This window comes from Hemibagrus wyckioides, linkage group LG25 (genome assembly GCF_019097595.1).
Source record: "Hemibagrus wyckioides isolate EC202008001 linkage group LG25, SWU_Hwy_1.0, whole genome shotgun sequence".
NCBI lineage: Eukaryota > Metazoa > Chordata > Actinopteri > Siluriformes > Bagridae > Hemibagrus > Hemibagrus wyckioides.
This window is the reverse complement of record NC_080734.1, coordinates 7,540,751-7,561,202: the sequence shown is the minus strand read 5'-3', so window position 1 is coordinate 7,561,202 and position 20,452 is coordinate 7,540,751. Positions and strand designations below refer to the sequence as shown.

The 20,452-nt window shown below is 38.6% G+C and overlaps 1 protein-coding gene across 2 annotated transcripts; it reads left to right on the top strand.

The window, feature by feature from the left end:
* The first annotated feature begins 932 nt into the window (after positions 1 to 932).
* Positions 933 to 18,012, top strand: papola (poly(A) polymerase alpha). 2 transcript variants are annotated; one of them, XM_058378969.1, is made up of 26 exons: positions 933 to 1,121; positions 1,978 to 2,148; positions 3,308 to 3,374; positions 3,584 to 3,665; positions 3,800 to 3,909; positions 4,946 to 4,999; positions 5,090 to 5,201; positions 5,303 to 5,392; positions 7,080 to 7,218; positions 7,359 to 7,431; positions 7,527 to 7,647; positions 9,582 to 9,666; positions 12,231 to 12,284; positions 12,426 to 12,545; positions 12,630 to 12,739; positions 13,141 to 13,262; positions 13,350 to 13,486; positions 13,776 to 13,849; positions 14,519 to 14,601; positions 14,854 to 14,966; positions 15,664 to 15,737; positions 15,872 to 15,960; positions 16,151 to 16,195; positions 16,308 to 16,361; positions 16,460 to 16,495; positions 16,970 to 18,012. In XM_058378969.1, the coding sequence occupies exons 1-26, from the start codon at positions 1,114 to 1,116 to the stop codon at positions 17,063 to 17,065; spliced, it is 2,319 nt and encodes a 772-aa protein (XP_058234952.1). In that variant the 5' UTR covers positions 933 to 1,113; the 3' UTR covers positions 17,066 to 18,012. The 2 variants fall into 2 exon arrangements, with proteins under 2 accessions (XP_058234952.1, XP_058234950.1); XM_058378967.1 differs by having other exon boundaries at positions 934 to 1,121; positions 15,860 to 15,960.
* Positions 18,013 to 20,452: the final 2,440 nt, after the last annotated feature.

Sequence of the window (20,452 nt, the reverse complement as noted above, 5' to 3'; positions counted from 1 at the left end):
CTGTAAGGGTGTACTGGGACATGGCTCTCAGTGTGTGTGTGTGTACCACTGTAAGGGTGTACTGGGACATGGCTCTCAGTGTGTGTGTGTGTGTGTGTGTGTGTGTGTACCACTGTAAGGGTGTACTGGGACATGGCTCTCAGTGTGTGTGTGTGTGTGTGTGTACCACTGTAAGGGTGTACTGGGACATGGCTCTCAGGTGAATGTGTGTGTGTGAGAGAGAGTGTGTGTGTACCACTGTAATGGCGTACTGTGACATGCCTCTCAGGTGAGTGTGTGTGTGAGAGAGAGAGAGAGAGAGTGTGTGTGTGTGTTCCACTGTAATGGCGTACTGTGACATGCCTCTCAGGTGAGTGTGTGTGTGTGTGTGTGAGAGAGAGAGAGAGAGAGAGAGAGAGTGTGTGTGTGTGTGTGTGTGTGTGTTCCACTGTAATGGCGTACTGTGACATGCCTCTCAGGTGAGTGTGTGTGTGTGTGTGAGAGAGAGAGAGAGAGAGAGAGAGAGAGAGTGTGTGCGTGTGTGTAAACCACTAATGGTGTACTGTGACATGGCTCTCAGGTGAGTGTGTGTGAGAGAGAGTGTGAGTGACCATATGGTGTACACTGTTGTAAGTGAATGTAATTAAAAATATTTGTTCTTGAACACACACTTGAATTAGCGTATTGTTAATTAGCGTATGATTTTTTTGTTTTTTTTAATGACGCCCGGCCATCAGAACATCATTGGCTAGTCAAAGAACGAGAATCACTCGTCGAATGAGTCAAATGATTCATTTGGGATTCGGCTCTTATTGATGAGCCACTTGAGCCGATGAAAAGAGCCGTAGCATACACGATTCACTGAATGGATCGTGAAGCTGAAAAAAACTCCCTGATCTGACTCCCAGCCAATCAGAGCGCACGCAGGGCGAGGCTTACGTAGCACGGGCGGGGCGTGTGTTCGTGTTGTTGCCGGAGCGCCATGTTCGCATAAACAAAAGAAATCGTTTCCACACACCTGTACAGCTGTGGGCTTTCACACACAGAACTGACCGCGACCGGACACACAAACAAAACGGAACAAAATGATTAGAATTAACCCAAGAGGCTGAGAATAAGACGAAGCCATTCACAATGCCTTTGTGAGTATTCGTGTCCGTCTTCAATATTAGAAAGTTGATAAACCCGGGATTGACGAGGCCTATGTTAACTTCGGTTAGCTTAGCTTAGCATAGCTTAGCTTAGCTTAGCTTTGTTTAGCTGCTACTACTACTCTAATCGACTGAAAACCAAAGCATGGTGCTAATATTCCCGCATTAAAATATATACGCGTTTTATCACGCGCGTGACATGCTATCGTGCACTCAATTGAAACCTAACGATAGTTTTTCTAGCTTAGCCTCCGAATGCTAACTAGATTTGGTGTTGACTAACTGGACGGTGTGTTAAAAATAACAACCTTTCAGGTATTTACTGCACCATGTTTAGCACAATAATGTTGTTTTCTCTGCTCTATATGGTGCAATCTTTTCCACAGTGAGCCTCAAGGGACAAAACTATAGTTAGCAAACATGGAATTAAGCTAGCTGTTCATTCAGAAGTGGATTTAATTGCATATGTAAACATTTCCTAATAGACACAGATACTGTTTCAGTCCCTGCAAGGGTACAGGTGATTAAAAATGAAGTGCAAAGAAAAGTCTAAGACATAAAAGAAACCAAACAAAAATAAAGACCTGTTATTAAGCGGTATTTAACTCCACAGCTTGTCTACACAGGGTAGGTCACTTTGGTTATTTTTAACCCCATGGTTTTCAGGCAGTGGAGAAAAAGTCTTCTAGGTTTGGATTGCAGTTTATTCACTTGTTCGTGAAATAAACATTGTCAGAGAGAAAACGGTTAAGTCGTACAATATAAATAAATCAAGTGATTCAGAAATGTCTTCTTCTTGAGACTAATATTAATAACCTCATTGTTATTATGATTATCATTTCTTCAGTCCAATTATGAATCAGGCACAACCAGCTCAGGAGACCCTGAAGCATTATGGGATCACGTCGCCCATCAGCCTGGCTCTGCCGAAAGAGTCGGACCTGGCGCAGACACAGAAACTGGTGCAGGCTCTGAAGCCTTTCGGTGTGTTTGAAGAGGAGCTGGAGCTGCAACGCAGGTGTGATTTAATCTGTAAACCTGCCTACCTAGGCGTGATGGGAATCTTTAGACCCCCTATATGATTCAATAAGATGTCTATTACATTGCAAATCTTGTATGATGGAGCTTTTAAATGACATGCTTGTTTTCCAGTTCTTTTGATTCTTCTAATCTGCATAGTGCTCCTATACACTATATTGACAAACGTTTTAGGACACCCCTCCAAATCATTGAATTCAGGGGTTGATTTTCAGCTGTTGGGCTTTGCCCCTTAGTTCCAGTGAAAGGAACTCTTAATGCTTCAGCATACCAAGACATTTTGGACAATTTCATGCTACCAACTTTGTGGGGACAGTTTGGGGATGACCCCTTCCTGTTCCAACATGACTGTGCACCAGTGCACAAAGCAAGGTCCATAAAGACATGGATGAGTGAGTTTGGTGTGGAGGATCTTGACTGGCCTGCACAGAGTCCTGACCTCAACCTGATAGAACACCTTTGGCATGGATTAGTGCGGAGCCTGTGAGCCAGACCTTCTCGTCCAACATCAGCGCCTGACTTCACAAATGCGCTTCAGGAGGTCAGGACTCTGTGCAGGCCAGTTCCCCCACACCAAACTCACTCATCCATTTATGGACCTTGATTTATGCCCTGGTGTGCAGTCATGTTGGAACAGGAAGGGGTCATCCTTAAACTGTTCCCACAAAGTTGGGAGCATGAAATTGTCCAAAATGTCTTGGTATGAAGCTGAAGCATTAAGAGTTCCTTTCACTAGAACTAAGGGGTCAAGCCCAACCCCTGAAAAACAACACCTGAATTCAATGATTTGGAGGGGTGTCCCAAAAACTTTTGGCAATATAGTGGAGTTGATGTCTGAGTTTGTACATCTGCTAGCTACACATACACAGTAGCTTCCTGCTATATATTTTGCTAGAATATTAGTTTATCACTCTAACTTGGTCAAACCATGCCTTCTTGGAACTTACTTTGTTGCCAGGGTCGCTGTCACGCTGGAACAGGTTTGGGCCTCTTAGTTCTAGTGAAGGGAAATTGTAATGCTACAGCAAACAAAGTACAAGTGTGTACTTTACATAGTAATCAATTTCTAGGTTGTTGGGAGAATTTATTTATATAATAGGTGGCAACCGGAAAAAGATGATTGTGTTTTCTCTGCACAGAATCCTGGTTTTGGGAAAACTGAACTCACTGGTCAAGGAGTGGATCCAGGACATCAGTAGATCCAAGGTGTGGTGTTCGAAAGAGGTGTAAAGATTTGAGGCTGTGAATCTGCTAGTGTGTTAATATAATATGGGAGTAGAATGTATCTTGTGAAAAAATCATTAACACACAAGCTTGATGCACATCTCCAAAAGAAAATACACATACCCCTATTTTATTCTTCTTGGTTTATGGAACGTAGTGAAGTGACAACTTTATTTCCTTTATCTCGACAGAATATACCTCCATCGTTGATAGAAAATATTGGTGGAAAAATATTTACGTTTGGCTCCTATAGGTTAGGAGTCCATACAAAAGGTGAGTTGGCGATCAGTATCACACACCTGTAATTAGTTTTTCCTCTTTCATGTCTTTTTAGTAGCTGTTAAAGTCAACATGGTTTGTCGATTGACTTTTCATACTTCTCAACTTCCATACTTCTCACCTTCCAGGTGCCGATATAGACGCTCTCTGTGTCGCCCCTCGCCACGTGGACCGGTCAGACTTCTTTACCTCTTTTTACGAGAAGTTGAAAGAGCAAGAGGAGGTCAAGGACTTAAGGGTATGCTCTTAAAAAGATATAAAATAAACATGTGGTAATATATATTTACACTCTCTCGTCATCAGCAATTTGCCAAAAAGACAGCTCTTAATTTAGCATTGAATGACAGCATAATTTTTATCCTTAATTATGTATTTTAAATTTGGCTGTGGATCAAAGCTATTTCTATCATTAACTTTAGGAAAGATACTGTCGTTTCCTTCACCAGCCTCATCTTAATGCGACAAAAATGCAGCTTGTACTGTGACATCTGAAAGCGGCTAATGCCAGAAACGTCTCCTTACAGAAAGCCTTGTCACATCAATGATTTTTAAAACAGCATCATAGTTTGTTTAGATTATGTACAGCGTTCAACATACCAGTGAGCAAACTGTTACTATAGAAATAATAGCATTTTACAACAATAATAATAAAGCTAACGTTTGTACAACGTGTAATTTGAGTTACAGCCGATGTTGCTGTCAGAGCTGCAGATAGAAAAAAAAATGATCAGGACTAGTTGATCCACTAGTGCTGATATTTAGCACTATTTTTAACTGGGACTGTTAACCGTATTCATCACTCTGTGTTCGCTGTTTAAAATTGCAATAGCGATAGTTCATTACACTGAAACCATTATTACACAAACTGCATGCTGTCCATTAGTCTGTGCATTGGCATGGCAACACACACTGCTCTGTCCAGCTGTGGCTTCCTTCTTTGGGAATTATTTCCGTTAATGGAGCAAAAACAGAATGATTTGACCATGCTGTGTCTGAAATGTCAGTTAGTCAATATTAATTTCTTGTTTATAGAATTGTTGAATAAAAAGCAATATTTCATGTGCAGTTGAACTGAATCTCAGCACAGATGGGATTACTTGTGATTAACCGTCATTAGATAAACTGCGATTATCCATCATTAATCGTCATTACATTTACTTCTGTACCTAGGCTGTGTTGATATTCAGTACAACGCCACTATTGCTGGTGTAATATTGCTTAATTAACGGCACGTCACATAAAATCTGCTTCACTTTGTCTGTTTCGCTCTTCAGGCTGTCGAAGAGGCATTTGTCCCAGTGATTAAACTGTGCTTCGATGGCATCGAGGTATTTCGGTTCAATCAATCATCAAAATATACGGATATTGTAAGTATAACCATCAGTCTCTGACGTGGTTGTTTTTAATCCTTGTGTCAGATTGATATCCTGTTTGCTCGGCTAGCTCTGCAGACCATTCCAGAGAATCTGGACCTGCGGGACGATAGTTTACTGAAGAATCTGGATATCCGCTGTATAAGGAGTCTGAATGGTAAACGATTTGCGTACAGACTTTGATTTGACCACACGAAACATCGCAGTGTTTTATATCAGGTCTGTTTGTCCTGCTGTTGTGCCGATCTTTGTGTTCAGGATGCAGGGTGACCGATGAGATTCTCCACCTGGTGCCCAACATTGAGAATTTCAGACTTACTCTTAGGGCCATCAAACTGTGGGCTAAACGTGAGTCTTATTTATTTAAGTTCTATTTTTTTTTGTATCATCAGACTACAAGGCTGGTTAAAGTTATAACACGGATGTTTGTCCTATTGAACTCGGCGTACTTTGCTCTCCAAACTGCAGTGCTGATCTAAAAGCAACACAAAAGTGAAGGTCCATAAATAGGTCCAACTGCGATTAAAATCTTTTCCAAAGTGTTTTACAACTGAATCTTTCTGCAGTAGACGAACGTTTCTAAATTTCTCATTGTAATTTAGGTTCCTTTAGCAGAACCTCTACACACGCAGTGCGTGAGCAATGAACAATACACATATAGTTTACAGGGTGTTTGAATTTACATGGCTATTATATGTATAAAGAGTATGGTGAATATGTTTAATATTAATTTTTATTTCAATAATGTGTGATTATGCATAACTTGTATATCACATAGTTTTCATCAGCAATACAGAAAAGCTGTATTGCAAAAATAGTCATAACTATAAAACTATAAAAACTATAAAAATATTTAACTAAAAATTATAATAAAAAAAGAGAATATTTCTTACAATTTTAAAGATTGAAATAAGTGTTAACATATAAGTTTCTGTCAGTCAGTTTACATAAAAATCTGGTAAGATATTTCTTATCTTAGATATTTCTAAAAACTATTGTCACATTATTTAGTACTCCACTCACTCAGCCCTACTGATGGAGATGTTTGTTCATGGAAAGCATTCATCTTTATTATTATTTCCGCTGCATATTACTCTACTAGGAATTTAGTTATCCTGTAACCTAAAGGCACCTTGCATGTAGACGCTATTTCATAGTGTTTACCTGTACACAGTCACTGTTTAATGATATCAGACCACGTCTTTAGGAGAAATTAATGCCAAAGATCCTGTAATTTCTGTACACGTTGCTTCGCTGTGTAAGTTGTAGCAGTGCTTAGACGACAAAAATAATCCAAATACCCCTCTTACACGGCAGTAATATTGCCAAAGCAGTTGAAAAACTGCTGTGTTTAGAAAGGATGAGTGCATTAAAAGCAGGCATGCTGCAGCATTTTACACTAGGATTTAGGCCCTTTTGTTGGCTGAATAGTTTAGCTTGCATGTGCAGCTTTACAAAGAGTACTTTAGAAAACAGCAGCAAAATAGACAAAGGTTTTCTGGAAGCTTTATTAAAGCACAAATTTGAAAACATCACATTCACACAGTACCGCAATAGATACTGTTACATATGTGTGTTAGCTTGGTAACATCTAAAAAAGTAATGAGTTGTATAATATACCACAGTATTCAACAAAAAGCCTCTACATTGGGCCATGGATCCCTCAGTAGACTGCATTTTGCATTTGCACTTCGGAAATAACGACTCGACACGACGAAGGCCGAGTGCACGCTACATGATCTTTCACCTGGAGAGGCGACACCCCTTCGCCAGATCCTGCTTTCTCAGAAAAATAAACATCGCCACTGTCTATGTATGTGGTTTTATTTTGACCGTACCAGCAGAAATCATGTTGTGTAGTCATTGAGCTCACAGAGGGTTTTCTGTCTTGGTGAATTCCTCTGTTGTTGAGGATTAATATTGCGTTAGAATCTTTGGTTTTAACTGTATACAAATGACTGTTTCCTAAAATTACATGGGAAATCTTTTAGACCGTTTGCTTTTGTTGTCATCAGCATGTACATTTCTGTTAAAGGTCACAACATATATTCAAACATCCTTGGTTTCTTGGGCGGTGTGTCATGGGCGATGCTGGTGGCGAGAACGTGTCAGCTTTACCCCAACGCTGTGGCTTCAACCCTCGTGTACAAGTTCTTCCTTGTGTTTTCTAAGTGGTGAGACCTGTTTTTTTTCCTCTTTTCTTACCTAATTAGGGATATCCTAATTTTATGGATCCTAAATAATTTGTATCCAACCAAGACTCTTGTTTTCTTGTGTGTCATATTTCCCCCAAACTCTCTTTTTCATGTATTAGGGAGTGGCCTAATCCGGTCCTTTTGAAGCAACCAGTTGAGTGCAACCTCAACCTGCCAGTGTGGGATCCAAGGGTATGAATCTTCTCTTAAAATGAAGATCTATAGACTCATAATATCTATCATTCCTACCAAAACTGGAAGATAAACGTCATTCGCAATTCCTGCAGGTGACACCGAGTGACCGGTACCACCTCATGCCCATCATCACACCAGCTTATCCTCAGCAAAACTCCACCTACAACGTGTCCGTGTCCACCCGCAACGTCATGGTCGAAGAGTTCAGACAGGGTCAGTGACTTTTTTTTTTTTAACATCAAATCTCATTTCATATAATTGTGTTATATTGTAATTGTGGACAGCTAAACACAAAACAGTACAAACATTTAGTGTGCTGTATATCTGCTTCAACTGCAGGACACTTTTCGCCCCATCCCGATTAGCCGTTAATTTAGAACCTTTAATATTACAGTTATGACATGGCAAATGTTGACACTGCTGACTTTAAACAGGTTGATTAATTTCAGCTTCATTACAGGTTAATAGATTTATTAAATAATCCACCAGGCAAGGAAAAGCTCTAATGATCTTACCCTAAATTGAATATATTTGAAGTCTGGTGAGCTAATTAGCTGGTTAAGTGCGTTCACGTAGATGAGGAGAACAATGTTTCATCATTAACTTCTTACCAAGTTTCTAATGCAGCACTTCATGTTTCCTCATATTCTAAAAAATCGACAAGTCATTAGCCAAAGTTTTGAATGAGATGTGATGTTTAGTCTTCAGACTATTGGATTCCAGCTAGTATCTTCATTTTATTTATTTATTTTACTTATTTTTATTTTATTTTTTTTTTCCACGAAGCGACTGTTACTTTATAAAAGGCAAGTTACAGTTTATGACACCTTTGTACTACACTTCATTGTTTACATACCCGCAAGTTCCTCCTCGTTCTGAACAGATTGTCTGTTTGTAATTCATTTAAAATAAGCAGTTTAAGTGAAGTTACGGACTTGTGGTGTGAAATCTGTTACGTTTACACATGCATTAGGGTCCAGAAGTCTGAGAACACTTTTTAAAAAAACCTTTTGCTTTGCATTCCTTTCTAATTTAATACAACAATTTTCAGCATACTCTAAATTGGGACACTCCCTCCAAATCATTGAATTCAGGGGTTGTTCTTTAGTGGTTGGGCGTGGCTCCTTTAGTTCCAGTGAAAGGAACTTTTAATGCTTCAGCATACCAAGACAGTTTCATGCTCCCAACCTTGTGGGAACAGTTTGGGGATGACCCCTTCCTGTTCCAACATGACTGCACACCAGTGCACAAAGCAAGGTCCATAAAGACATGGATGAGTGAGTTTGATAAGGAGGCGCTTGACTGGCCTCAACCCGATAGAACACCTTTGGGATGAATTAGAGCGGAGAGTGTGAGCCTGGCCTTCTCGTCCAACATCAGTGCCTGACCTCACAAATGGCTTTTTGTGGAATGGTCAACAATTCCCATAAACACACTCCTAAACCTTGTGCAATACCTTCCCAGAAAAGTTGAAGCCTGTTCTAGCTGCAAAGGATGGGACAAAATGTAAAGGCATATGTCCCAAATGTCCCAGATGTTTTGGCAGTATAGTGTACCTTATGTTACTGAAAATGATTTGTGTAAAATAAAGACTGAATTTGAGCATGGAGAAGAGATTAGAAATGAGGAAATCTGACGTTTTGTACATTAACATGGTCATTATCAGAAATTTTCATACATTTAAATTAAATGTCAAATTTCAGAAGTTTTAATATTAAACATGAAAGATTTTTAATTCAAAATTTTAAAAACTTCTACATTTTTTTTTAAACAAAATTTTTTTGTGAAAATAAAAAATAATCCCATATTTTCATTGTGGTCTCAGACTTTAGGACCCCACTGTACATACCAAATAAAGACAGAGTTAAAGCGACCTCTGTTTATCCACAGGGCAGCTCTGCATTCAAAACTAATAGCCCAGACACAACATCTGCTTGTTCCTTGTGCCTGAGTTACCGGTTGGTTAAACATAGTCAACTTCCTCCATGTACAGCTTTGATTTTCCTGTGTGTGGAATTGTTAGAAATGTTAAAGTCAGGCTTCCTTCAGCGCAGTAGGAACACACACACTCGTCCAAAACCAGCCTTCTCATTCCAAGCAGTTAAAAATTTGCATTTTTAACTGTTCACTGTGGTTCTTACCTCCAGGTCTGGCCATTATGGATGAAATACTGCAGAACAAAGCAGACTGGGCCAAACTATTTGACTCTCCAAACTTCTTTCAGAAATACAAGTATGTATTTAGCTGCTTATCCTGTTGTATTTACGTGATGAGGTTACACTATTTGAATAAAGATTTATTTTTCAAAATAGCACACACACCACCGCCTTTGCACTCCTTCACAATTCTCACTTGCATCCTATGTTGTGTGGTGATACAACCTGAATATATACTAAATAAAAGAGTAATTTATACTAACACTTTGCAACGGTACACATCTACTGTCTTAGCTTTTCTTAGCTTTACATTTCTGTTAATTCTGTTGTAATAATTCTGTTAGACCGACACTCATTATTTTTTTAAATAACTGCATTTGTCATTCCTAAGGTAGGTATATGAAAATGAGAGAGAGATTTTTATTGGTATTTTCTTGTCTTACAATTGTCTATAATAAAAAGTTTTTTAAGTCGTTTTCACACTTGTGTTTTTTTCCGGATATTCGAGCCCCAGGTTTGGTAAGATTGAAGTTGAAATGTTGTTTTTGGTGACAGGGAAACGTTTAACCGAACCTGCATCAGGTGTTGAAGAGGTCCACGCTCTGGGCCACATGCAGAGTTACACAACTGGTTTAATGCTACTTCCAGTTTCTACTGTTACTTCCTATTATTTATACATTTATTTCCACACTTTCATAGGACCAGAGCACCATAATGAGCTCGCTTTTTTTCTCAATTCTGCTGAGAGCGTAGTGAAAAATGCGTGTCTCATGCTCTCTTGCATGAACAAAAACTGTTCTTTATCCATAAAGATTAAATGTCAGAGCCAAAATAATAATAATAATAAACACCGAACGAACGATCATAGTGCCTACCGTTTTACAGACTTGAGTGCTGAAATGTCATGTCTGGAATTGCATGTTCACTCCACTGATTAAGAAGTCTTCTATGTCTGGGGTTTACAATCTTTTCCACAAACGGCTGGTGTGAGCACTGGTTTCCGTTCCAAACATGTGGCTCGGGCTTGGCTGGAATGAAAGCCTGCACCCACACCAGCCCTTTGCTGAGAAGATTGGACACCTGGTTTATGTGAAGGCAAACCTGCAATTATGAGCCTGGCCCGGCAATCAAGCCCAGAATCGCTCCTGGGTCTGGACTCAGGTATTCGGACCAAGTGTGAAAACGTCCCAAGTTTATAATTTCTACACTGTATTTTTCCAGTCAGTGATTATCTTTAAAAAAAAATATAAATAACGTTTTCTTTTTATAAGCATTCAGTAGGCAGGGTTTTTTTAAACTAATGGCTAGATTAATAAAATAAAATTAATGACGTGAGATTAAAGTATTTCAGTTAAAAACAGCCTAAACTAAGTTTTAGAGAAGTAAAGGTCACCGAAGCAGTCCATTTTATTTCCTCCTGTGTTTCATGTTTGTCTTTTCTGTGTATTGTATTGTGTTTTTCTGACTATTTCACATGTAATGAAAACGACTGTAGCCATTGTTTTTAAAGCTATATTCCTGAACTGTACACAGTTTGCGTTGCTCTAATGCAATGTTTAAGAAATATAAAACATTTATAGATCTAATAAGGACAATTATAGGTTCTATTTCAGCACCTTAAATCATCACACACACTGCTGAAAGACCATTTTAGGATCATTATGCACTGTTATGTATATAGCAGTGTCCGTGTACATTTGGGTGAAATTGTGTACATTTCACTGTGTTAATGTCTTTGGTATTGAAAAAGAAGGTCAGCTTTTCTAATTGTCTCTAGAAAATGTAATAATTCAACCAACAATAATCTGATGTAATTGACGTACTAGTTGATTTTTTTTTTTGTCTAAATAAGCAGCATGTAGATGGTGCTGTCGCACCACAAATGAACCTACTTATTGACTTTTTTAATGTTGTGTGTTGTGTGCACTATTAACATCTCCAGGTTTTGTACTAATGCTGTGATTTAGACCAAATCAATAGGATTTGTATTCACTCCTTAAAGATCAGCGGGATGAACGTAGTTAATATGATGCAGCTTTTGGGTAGAGCTTTGCAATGACGATGTTTCTCTCCCCCCCTTTTTTTTTTCTTTTCCAACTTAAAATAAATGTTAATGTGAAATTGTGTACTGTTTTATTTTTTCCAAATGCTCTCGACGCTCTTGATTTTCGTTGTTCACAAAGGACTGAGAAGTGTCCTATAGCAGCAGTTTTTATACACAGCGTTTTTTTTTGTTCTTAATGGACAACACTTTCTTTGCTTTTGTTCACTTTCTATCAGTGCTCCATTGTTGAGTGAGGTTTGTTTAGAGGAAGTATCTGGAATTGAACTGTATCATTGTTTAGACACAGATATTTTTGAGAAACTAGACAGAAGTGAGATGACAACAGTGTAAATGCTTTTTGTGAATGCTTACGTTAATATTTCAGTCATATTTGTTTGTTTTTTGGAAAGTTTTTTTGGGTGGATGTGCTTTTTTATTTTTGTCTTTCCTACCTGAATAGATTAATTGTGCTGCATCAGAGCATGTGAGTTAGGCCTTTGATATAACCCCTGGGCTTCCATAGACTTCCCGGTGTTTAGTTAAATGACCTCTGTCTAAAGGATGTAATGGCATTGTTCTTGTTTTTATGTTCCAAGGCATTATATTGTGTTGCTAGCAAGTGCGCCCACTGAGAAGCAGCACCTCGAATGGTGAGTAGACCCATGCTGAGTCACACGATTGGTATGATGAGCCTTGATAATACCTTGCACACTGCATCCAGAGAGCCTGTGCAGTAACGCTCTTTATAAATAGATTTACGTGCCGACTTTTAAGGATCCAATTTCCAACAGGGTCGGCCTTGTCGAGTCCAAGATCCGAATCTTGGTAGGAAGCCTGGAGAAAAATGAGTTCATCACTCTCGCACATGTGAATCCACAGTCGTTTCCAGGACCCAAGGAAAGCAATAAAACGTGAGTGCGGCAGATTAGCTTTACTGAGGAGAAATTTCTGAGCATGTTGGAACTTTTGGCTTTTTTTGTGACGTTTGTGTACAGGCCAGAGTTGAGCACAATGTGGGTCATTGGTATCGAATTCAAGAAAATGGAGGGGTCCGAGCTTCTTAACGTCGACTTGACGTACGACATCCAGACGTTCACAGACACGGGTAGGATATCCTGTTATGTATTTGTTTGTTTTTTACTGTGTAGCAGCCATCTTGTGTACGCGAAGCTAAAAGCGTGCTGCTTTATTTTTAGTGCCTCTGGCAAAAGAAGTTTGCAGAACCAGATTGGTTTCTGCTGATATTAAGATCTCTGAGATATCAGACTGATCAACTAAAAGTGCTGAATATATATTAACAGTACAGTATATTTACATTATACTGCAAGCAGAACCCACATTTTGAGAAGTGACTTGCTTTTCCAGTTCTAGATTTGTTGTCATAAAATCTAGAAATCGAAGATAATTTTAGTTTTAAATTGTGGAACACACCTAATATTGGAGGAAGAAGAGCTTGTAGTCTTATAGATTGTCAATAACTTGTTAATCTTTGCCTTATGAATGCAGTGTACCGTCAGGCCATCAGCAGCAAGATGTTTGAGTCCGACAAGAAAATATCGGCGATGCACGTGAAGAGGAAACAGCTTCACCAGCTCCTGCCGGACCTTGTTATCCCGAAAAGGAGAAAGGCAAGCAAAAGCCTCTTCAAGCCTTAACCATATGGTTTTGTCAGAGATGTCAGTGTTAAACCTTTGCTGTCATGCTCTGCACTGTAGCATTCAACTGAAAGCCTGCGTGCTGTGAACGAGAGCAGTGTGGACTTGTCACTGGACAGCGATAACAGCATGTCCATCCCCTCACCCACCCGCACCCCCAGCGCTACCAAGACACCCTTCTCTGCCAGTCCTCACCGGTGGGCTCCACACACACACACACACCCCAAATACTCACAATGTTTCAAAAAACTAAATCCTAGAAGTATTCTGACAGGCTGTTGTTCATTCATTTCCTACTCACTTGCTCGTCATATACTTTCTTTTCTTAAATGATCTACAGAAATCATCAATTTTTTGTAGTTTACTTTCTAGCTCAGATCATATATTTTAGCACAATACCAATTTTACATTCTGTAGATGTTGTTGTTTCACTGTGAACAACTTGTTTGTGAAGATTAAGTTATGGTTATGTTCACATGTTCACAGCTCCACAGGGACCACTGCCAGCTCAGATTCTCAGGGGAAGGTAAACACCTCAGGAGGCACACATACTGCTGCAGGTATGTGTTCTTGTGTTCATGTCTTCTGACATTTCTGATGCTGGCTGTATGCCTCGAATAAAAATCTGGTTAGATGCACTAATGTCTTCTTAGCCAGATAGATACAGTGATTTGAGTTCACATAGTTTGGAGTGTGTGTGAGAGAGAGAGAGAGAGAGAAAGTGAGTGAGAGAGAGAGCTCACCTAGACCTAGTGTCTTTTTTCCCCTGATCTCTGCTGTGTTGGTTTGTAGCATTTGCAGCGATATGCCCCTTAAACTGACGCTTTTCTGCTTTGTCCATCACACCAAACATGAATAAAACTCACCCAGCAGAAAAGCCAATTCCAAGGATGTGAACAATGCACATTGCTTTTCATAGCACTTATTTTCACTTTGTGTTGAATTTATCTTGATGAACCCTGTGGATTTATGAGACTCAGTCTAGTCAGCTGATATACTTTGCTGGGACTGTAGTCTGTATAGTCATTGGATAAGATGCTAATTTGTAAGCACTGGTCACCCCATACTTTTGTTACACTGTTGACTGATGCACATCTTGAAAAGTATAATCTTCTCGTCCACTGATATACATCACAGTTTTTGTAGTAATTTTTTTTAAAATTCTCTCTACATGCAAGGACTGTATTGTTTCACATTCGGTCACTATAATGTTTTATCCTCTGTTACAGCGTGTCTATCAGAGCCTCATGCACGGAAGAGACCGGCCTCACCCCTCCATGAAGATAACTCCAAGAAGCTCAGATTGCAGGAGGTACAGTAAATGCAGAGCACTCCTACTTGAATACTGGGAATATATACTTCTGCTCAGTTGTTTTTGCGTTAATGGAAAGTTTCGTTCTTTAATCTGAACATACAGTATGAATCGATTTTAGGTTTTAAGGGTAATGTTTTCATCGTGCACTAAAAATAAAATTTTGCTTGTTTATTCTTGTTTTTTAAAATTAGTTTATGAACATTTTTATAACACAGTATTAACATTTTTGTATCATCCTGTGCTCTGTAGCATTCAGATTTGATTGAGAGCAGTGTGGCCTCGCCTGTGGACAAGGATAACAGTACGTCTCTTCCGTCACCCACTGGCGCCTCCAGGACAGCCTTCTCTGACGGTCCTCACCGGTGAGCAAGACACACACACACACACACACACACACTTTCACTTGACAAAATGTCGTGATCTGAGAATCCTGTTTTTTTTTATTTTTTTATAATTAATTAATTATTTTATTTATTTAATTAATTAATTATTATTATTTTTATTTAATTCAGGAAACATTTATTTTATGAAATGTTAAATGTTTGCTGTTTTTATTTGAAATATTATTGGTGGAAACTATATAAAAACTAAATTATATTTAAATATATTTTTACAGTATATGAATAGTGGTTGTTAGAAAGAGTTTTGTCACAAATGTGTGAAGTATATCTGACTCACTCCAGGATGCAGAGATTTAGTAAGCATTAAATACTGAATTTATCTGACTGAAAACTGAGAAATGGTTTGGTTAAGGAAAACTCTTGTTCTGATTGGCCGGTGCAATATTCTCCGAATTTTCATAAATCATTGAAATAAAAAGAGTCAGAATTTAGGCAGGTATTTTATATATTCATTTAACATTTATAAATTAACTAAATAATGCAGGCTGTTTTAATTTCTCAGTTTTTTTCAATTTATGCTTTGTGTGCTTCATATTTCTTAGTAAAGCTGAAATCTTTTTAGTTTCATTTTCCTTCCTGGTATCCTTAAGGAGCTTTGAGAAGTATTTTTAATTGTATGGAGTAAATAATAATCTCCGTTATTCCGTCATGCGTACAGCTCCACAGGGACCACTGGCAGCTCAGATTCTCAAGGAAAGTCGGACACGTCAGTAGACGCACATCCTGCTGCAGGTATGTGCACTCAACAGCCTTGTATTATTTGTTTCTTTACTACAATGTATGTATATAACATGACTCTGCTCATATACAACAGGTAGACCACAGTGTGTAATGCTCACTGTTCTCTGTTACAGCATGTCCATCAGAGACAAAAACCCCCAGTCCTGCTCAGACAAGGAAGAGATCGGGCTCACCGCTCCCTGATGAGCAAGCCAAGAAGCTCAGATTAGAGGAGGTAAAGCTGGAGTCCATGTTAAAAGTTTTTGCACTACAGAATACGCTTCATGTGATGCATATAAATGTCAGTTTATGGAATTAATTTTAACTTTGTCACATTTATTTATGTTTTTCTTCAGATCCTTATATAATGAATATTTTTCCATGCATCATTTCCCTATAAATGCAATAAAATCATTTTTTTCCAGGATTCTACCTCAGATTCGGTGGACCAGGCTGCTGATTTTTCTCAGGTAGATACATCTGTTCATTTTCTCAGGAATATGTCACACCGTTAACAAATGCGAAACACTTCTCAGAACCGAATTCCTTTTTTTGACGGTGCTAATTGTTTATTTGATGCAGGCTAGCGATTTCTCTGCTTTAGACGGAGAGGTGAAAATAGAGACAGAAGCAGCGGTGAGTAGACATGTCTTTCTGTGCTTATACGAAATTTTTTTTCCAGCTGTGTTGCACACGTTAAACCCGCTGATATATCTTTTGTTTATTATGCACAGGAGACAGATACAGAAGGGCAGATACCACCATCTCAGGTATTGCATTATTTAACTGAAATGGTTAAACATTCTGTTATTTTTGTGTGTGTGTGTGTAAAGTGGGACCCAATTAATTCATTTTTTATCCTAATTGACTGTAATTGGCAAGCTTAAGTAAAGTTGTCTAACTGTTAATTGACTGGTGCATTAAATCATGCCGTAAGTGGAAAGCGTTTGGTTGCATACATATTCATGTATTGTTTATTGGTTTTAGGAGTTTAATTGTTTTTATATTTAGCTTTTAAATGATATACTTTAAATGAAGTTCTCCAGCTCAACCTTATTTTGACCCTAAAAGAAAATAGGTTTATAATAGGCGATATGAAAGAAAAGGCCAGAATTTATTAAAAATCTGCTGAAAAATTTGTAACTGTGATATTCGACAATAAATTAGCTATTATTTCGAAGCCCTATCACAATATAACCCATTCCACTAACCCTTTTTTACGTGGTTTTCATTATGTTTTTCAGAAAATGTCCAGCACTGATCTTTCTGATGTCCCTCTTCCTCCGGCTAACCCCATCCAAGTGGTGAAAAACTCCATAAAGCTCAGACTGAGTAGGTAGAATCAGTTAGGCCTCTACTTCAACCTGCCTTCACAATAGCAAGCAACAAACTGACAGTCGATTTGAAATTGCTGTGAAAGCGTACGACATGGAGTCGCAAATTCCGGCGACAGGGTGTAAATCAACGTTTTAATTAAGATTTTCTTAATCTTATGCGATTTAGTTCGGACAGCGTAACGCGACAAATTCAGACGAATCCTAGGACGGATCAACAGGAGTGGACAGTACGAGGTCCCACTGATCTCTCAACTCGATGGAAGAAAACTGAAGGGCTCGTACTTACCTCAGTAGTAAAATACAGACAGTGATGTGTAAAATTACACAGTAAACTGTTTATAACTCGGCTTGATATAATCCCTGCCCGTTAGAGACGGTTGAGGTGGCATGAGCGACTTGTCACTTGCTAGTGTGAACACAGCATCGGAGAGGCCAGACCAAAGCCTGTGGCTTGCTAGTGTAGAGAGAGCGTTAGAGAGGCTAGACGAGGGCCCTGTAGCTGCAGCGTGCCTCATAAAGAGGACCCCTAGAACCGGGCCCCGACGCAGCATTTGACTCGATCCACCAGAGGGCGACACTGCGCTTCTTTAAACTCCCTGCTGACTCTACCACCACTCCTTGCCTCCACAGAGAAAATAACAGAATAAATTTTTTCATGCACTCACAACCTCATTGTAACGACTAGACATGTCTCTGTATGAGTTTGTGTGCAAGTTTATTCCCATCCTTCCTGTATGTTCTCCGACACGGATGATTTCTTTGAAATGAGTATGCTTTCCATTTCTGTGATTCTCTTTTTTTAAGGTGGAATATTTTAAAGAGTGGGAAGCCAAGCCGCTGTATATGAAGATTATATAGAGATAAGGATGATCTAAATGGCATCAGGATTAGTAAACAGAATATAAAACATTAAATAAGATATTTGACCAAAATAATCTCTAATCTGAGATTATACCAGGGTAAACATCTCGTCTTGAAAGCATCGAGAGGGTCGCTATAACATCAGGTCTAACTTGTAGATTTTTTTTGTCTTCTTTTACCTTGTGTAAATTCATTATTATGAAAATGAGAGGGGGGGGGTGCATTTATTTGCTTTGGGCATTTTCTTTGTATGTTGGGATTTTTTATTACTAATCTGAAGTCAGTGATGCATATTTAAATGCATTTTGATCTAGAATTATTAGTACATAAGCCCAAACATTTTCTGTCGTAAGCTCTTGGCCGTGATGAGATGGAAATCAGAGCGGTAGCATATGAAGCTTGGAATTAATGATTAGTTTTTGAAGCAGAAGGATTTAGTTGATTCATGAGATGTGCACAGGCTTTTCTTATTCAATCTTTCACTGATACGTTAAGAGATTTGTTTGTCTTAATTATCTTTGTAAATTGTGTGGAGACGCAACAGTACAGCTGCTCGAGGAACGCTGTTTATTCCACTATGTGCAAAAGCAAAAATCTTTTGGTTTAGTCCTGTCCTCAGTTCTTACTTCTCTTCTCCTCGCGGGCTTATTTGTTAAAAAAAAAACCAAAAAAAAAAACCAAGCTGTTGTATTTTCTTTTTCCACAAATAAAGGTCTACAAAATTCTAAAGCAGTGTTGTGGTTTAACACCTTAAGACAACACTAAAGACTCTTAGGGCATCTGGCACACGCCCATATCTCACCTGGATACTGTACATTTTTTACCTGCCTACCCAAGTGCTCCTGATTAACAATCTGCTCACAGAGAACCTCCTTTGTATTACGTTTGTCTTTACTCGTATACACCTGTATACTAAAATAATTCTTCAAGGGCGTTTTCTGGTTCCTGGGCCTCTGGTTTGTTGATCTTAAGCTACGTCTGGATTTATGTGAAGATATATAAACACTCTGGAGGTCGAGTCATGTCAACTGGACTTCTTTCTAGTTAGATCGAAACGCTCGGATGAGTAGCGAAACGTTTCGATCTAACTAGAAAGAAGTCCAGTTGACATGACTCGCCTTCCAGATAACCTCACCTGAGAATCTTAGACACATTTAAGCCCTATACGAATACTTGATAAATAATCAAGCTTAAACATTTTTACTTTACCTTAATAAGAGTTTATCAGCCTTGAAGCAGGTTTGCATTGAAGCAGTATAGAACTAATATAAATGTCTCACACAAAACCTAGATTGATAGCATATGAAATAAGAGATTTAAACCTATATATTTTGGGCTCCTTTTACTGAAGCACAGATCACATTGTACATATAGTTAAAAAGTGTCCCCTAATAATATTTCCCCCATCCTGTCCAGTCTTGGTGATTTCAGATTCTTGTTCTTGGCTGATTTCTGTTCTTGGTTTCATCATGTTGTGTATTCTGACATGTACACGTGTTCCTTTTAAAGTGGCCAGTGAATGTCTATTGTGTTACAAGGAATGAACACTTAATTGGCTGTTTTGTAATCTGTACGCCCGATAAGACAGAAACTCCACCTCCTCGACAATTCCCTTTAAATCTTCATTGATCTTAAACTAAATGCTAGAAATGTCCACTCCTAAACATCTGCTCCTGCTTTGATTCTTTATTCTTTGGGTGTTTCTTGAGTGTGGACGTGTCATCCAGCTATGGACCGAGAATTGACATCACGTCACCTGTAACTTCTTACAAAGCCTGAGTTTATAACAAAAGAGTCCACGGATTGGTCAATATGCAAAAAAGGAAATCTCTGGGAATTAATAATGAACCCAAACACTGCAAAAATAAAATAAAAATAACAGAAATTAAAATCTGTCTCATGCAGTTCCAATGATAAATGACTGAAATCTAATCTAGGCTGGAACACTCTAGATCATGGGCCTCTATAAGATATTTAAAACAGGCAAAAAAAAATCCATTCAAATTTTCCTGTTCAATATGATTTCATAATGTTCGTACAACTCGGGGCAAATGCGCCACTTCTAAAAAAATTCCCATATTATATATTACAATTAGAATACAATGTAATAGCATTTCCATCGGCCGAAATGAAATAGAGCTCTATATTGCGTCTCAGATCGGGAAACTTTTTTTTTTTTTTTTTTTTTGCATGCTGCAAAAAGATCTAATTGGATAAGGAAACTGTCTCAATTCATTCCGAAAAAAAAAGGCATGATGAATTTTCCATCTGCAGCTTCAGAGACAGATTTCTTTCTGAATGCCTTTTTTAAAAAAAAAGGATTGGATTGTTGCTAAGTAACGCCTCTTTTTACATCCTACTTGGCTGGTTTCTTAAAGTGTTTTGGTTGAGCAGTGATTCTAGTGTGCCACTCTGGGTATATTTGCCGTTTTGGATTTTTAAAAATCATTCCCTGGGCTTTTTCCACCTTTCGATGTGCCCGGTTTCTGTACCCTCCAGGTTTGAGTCCTCAGGTGTAGGAGTGGACCC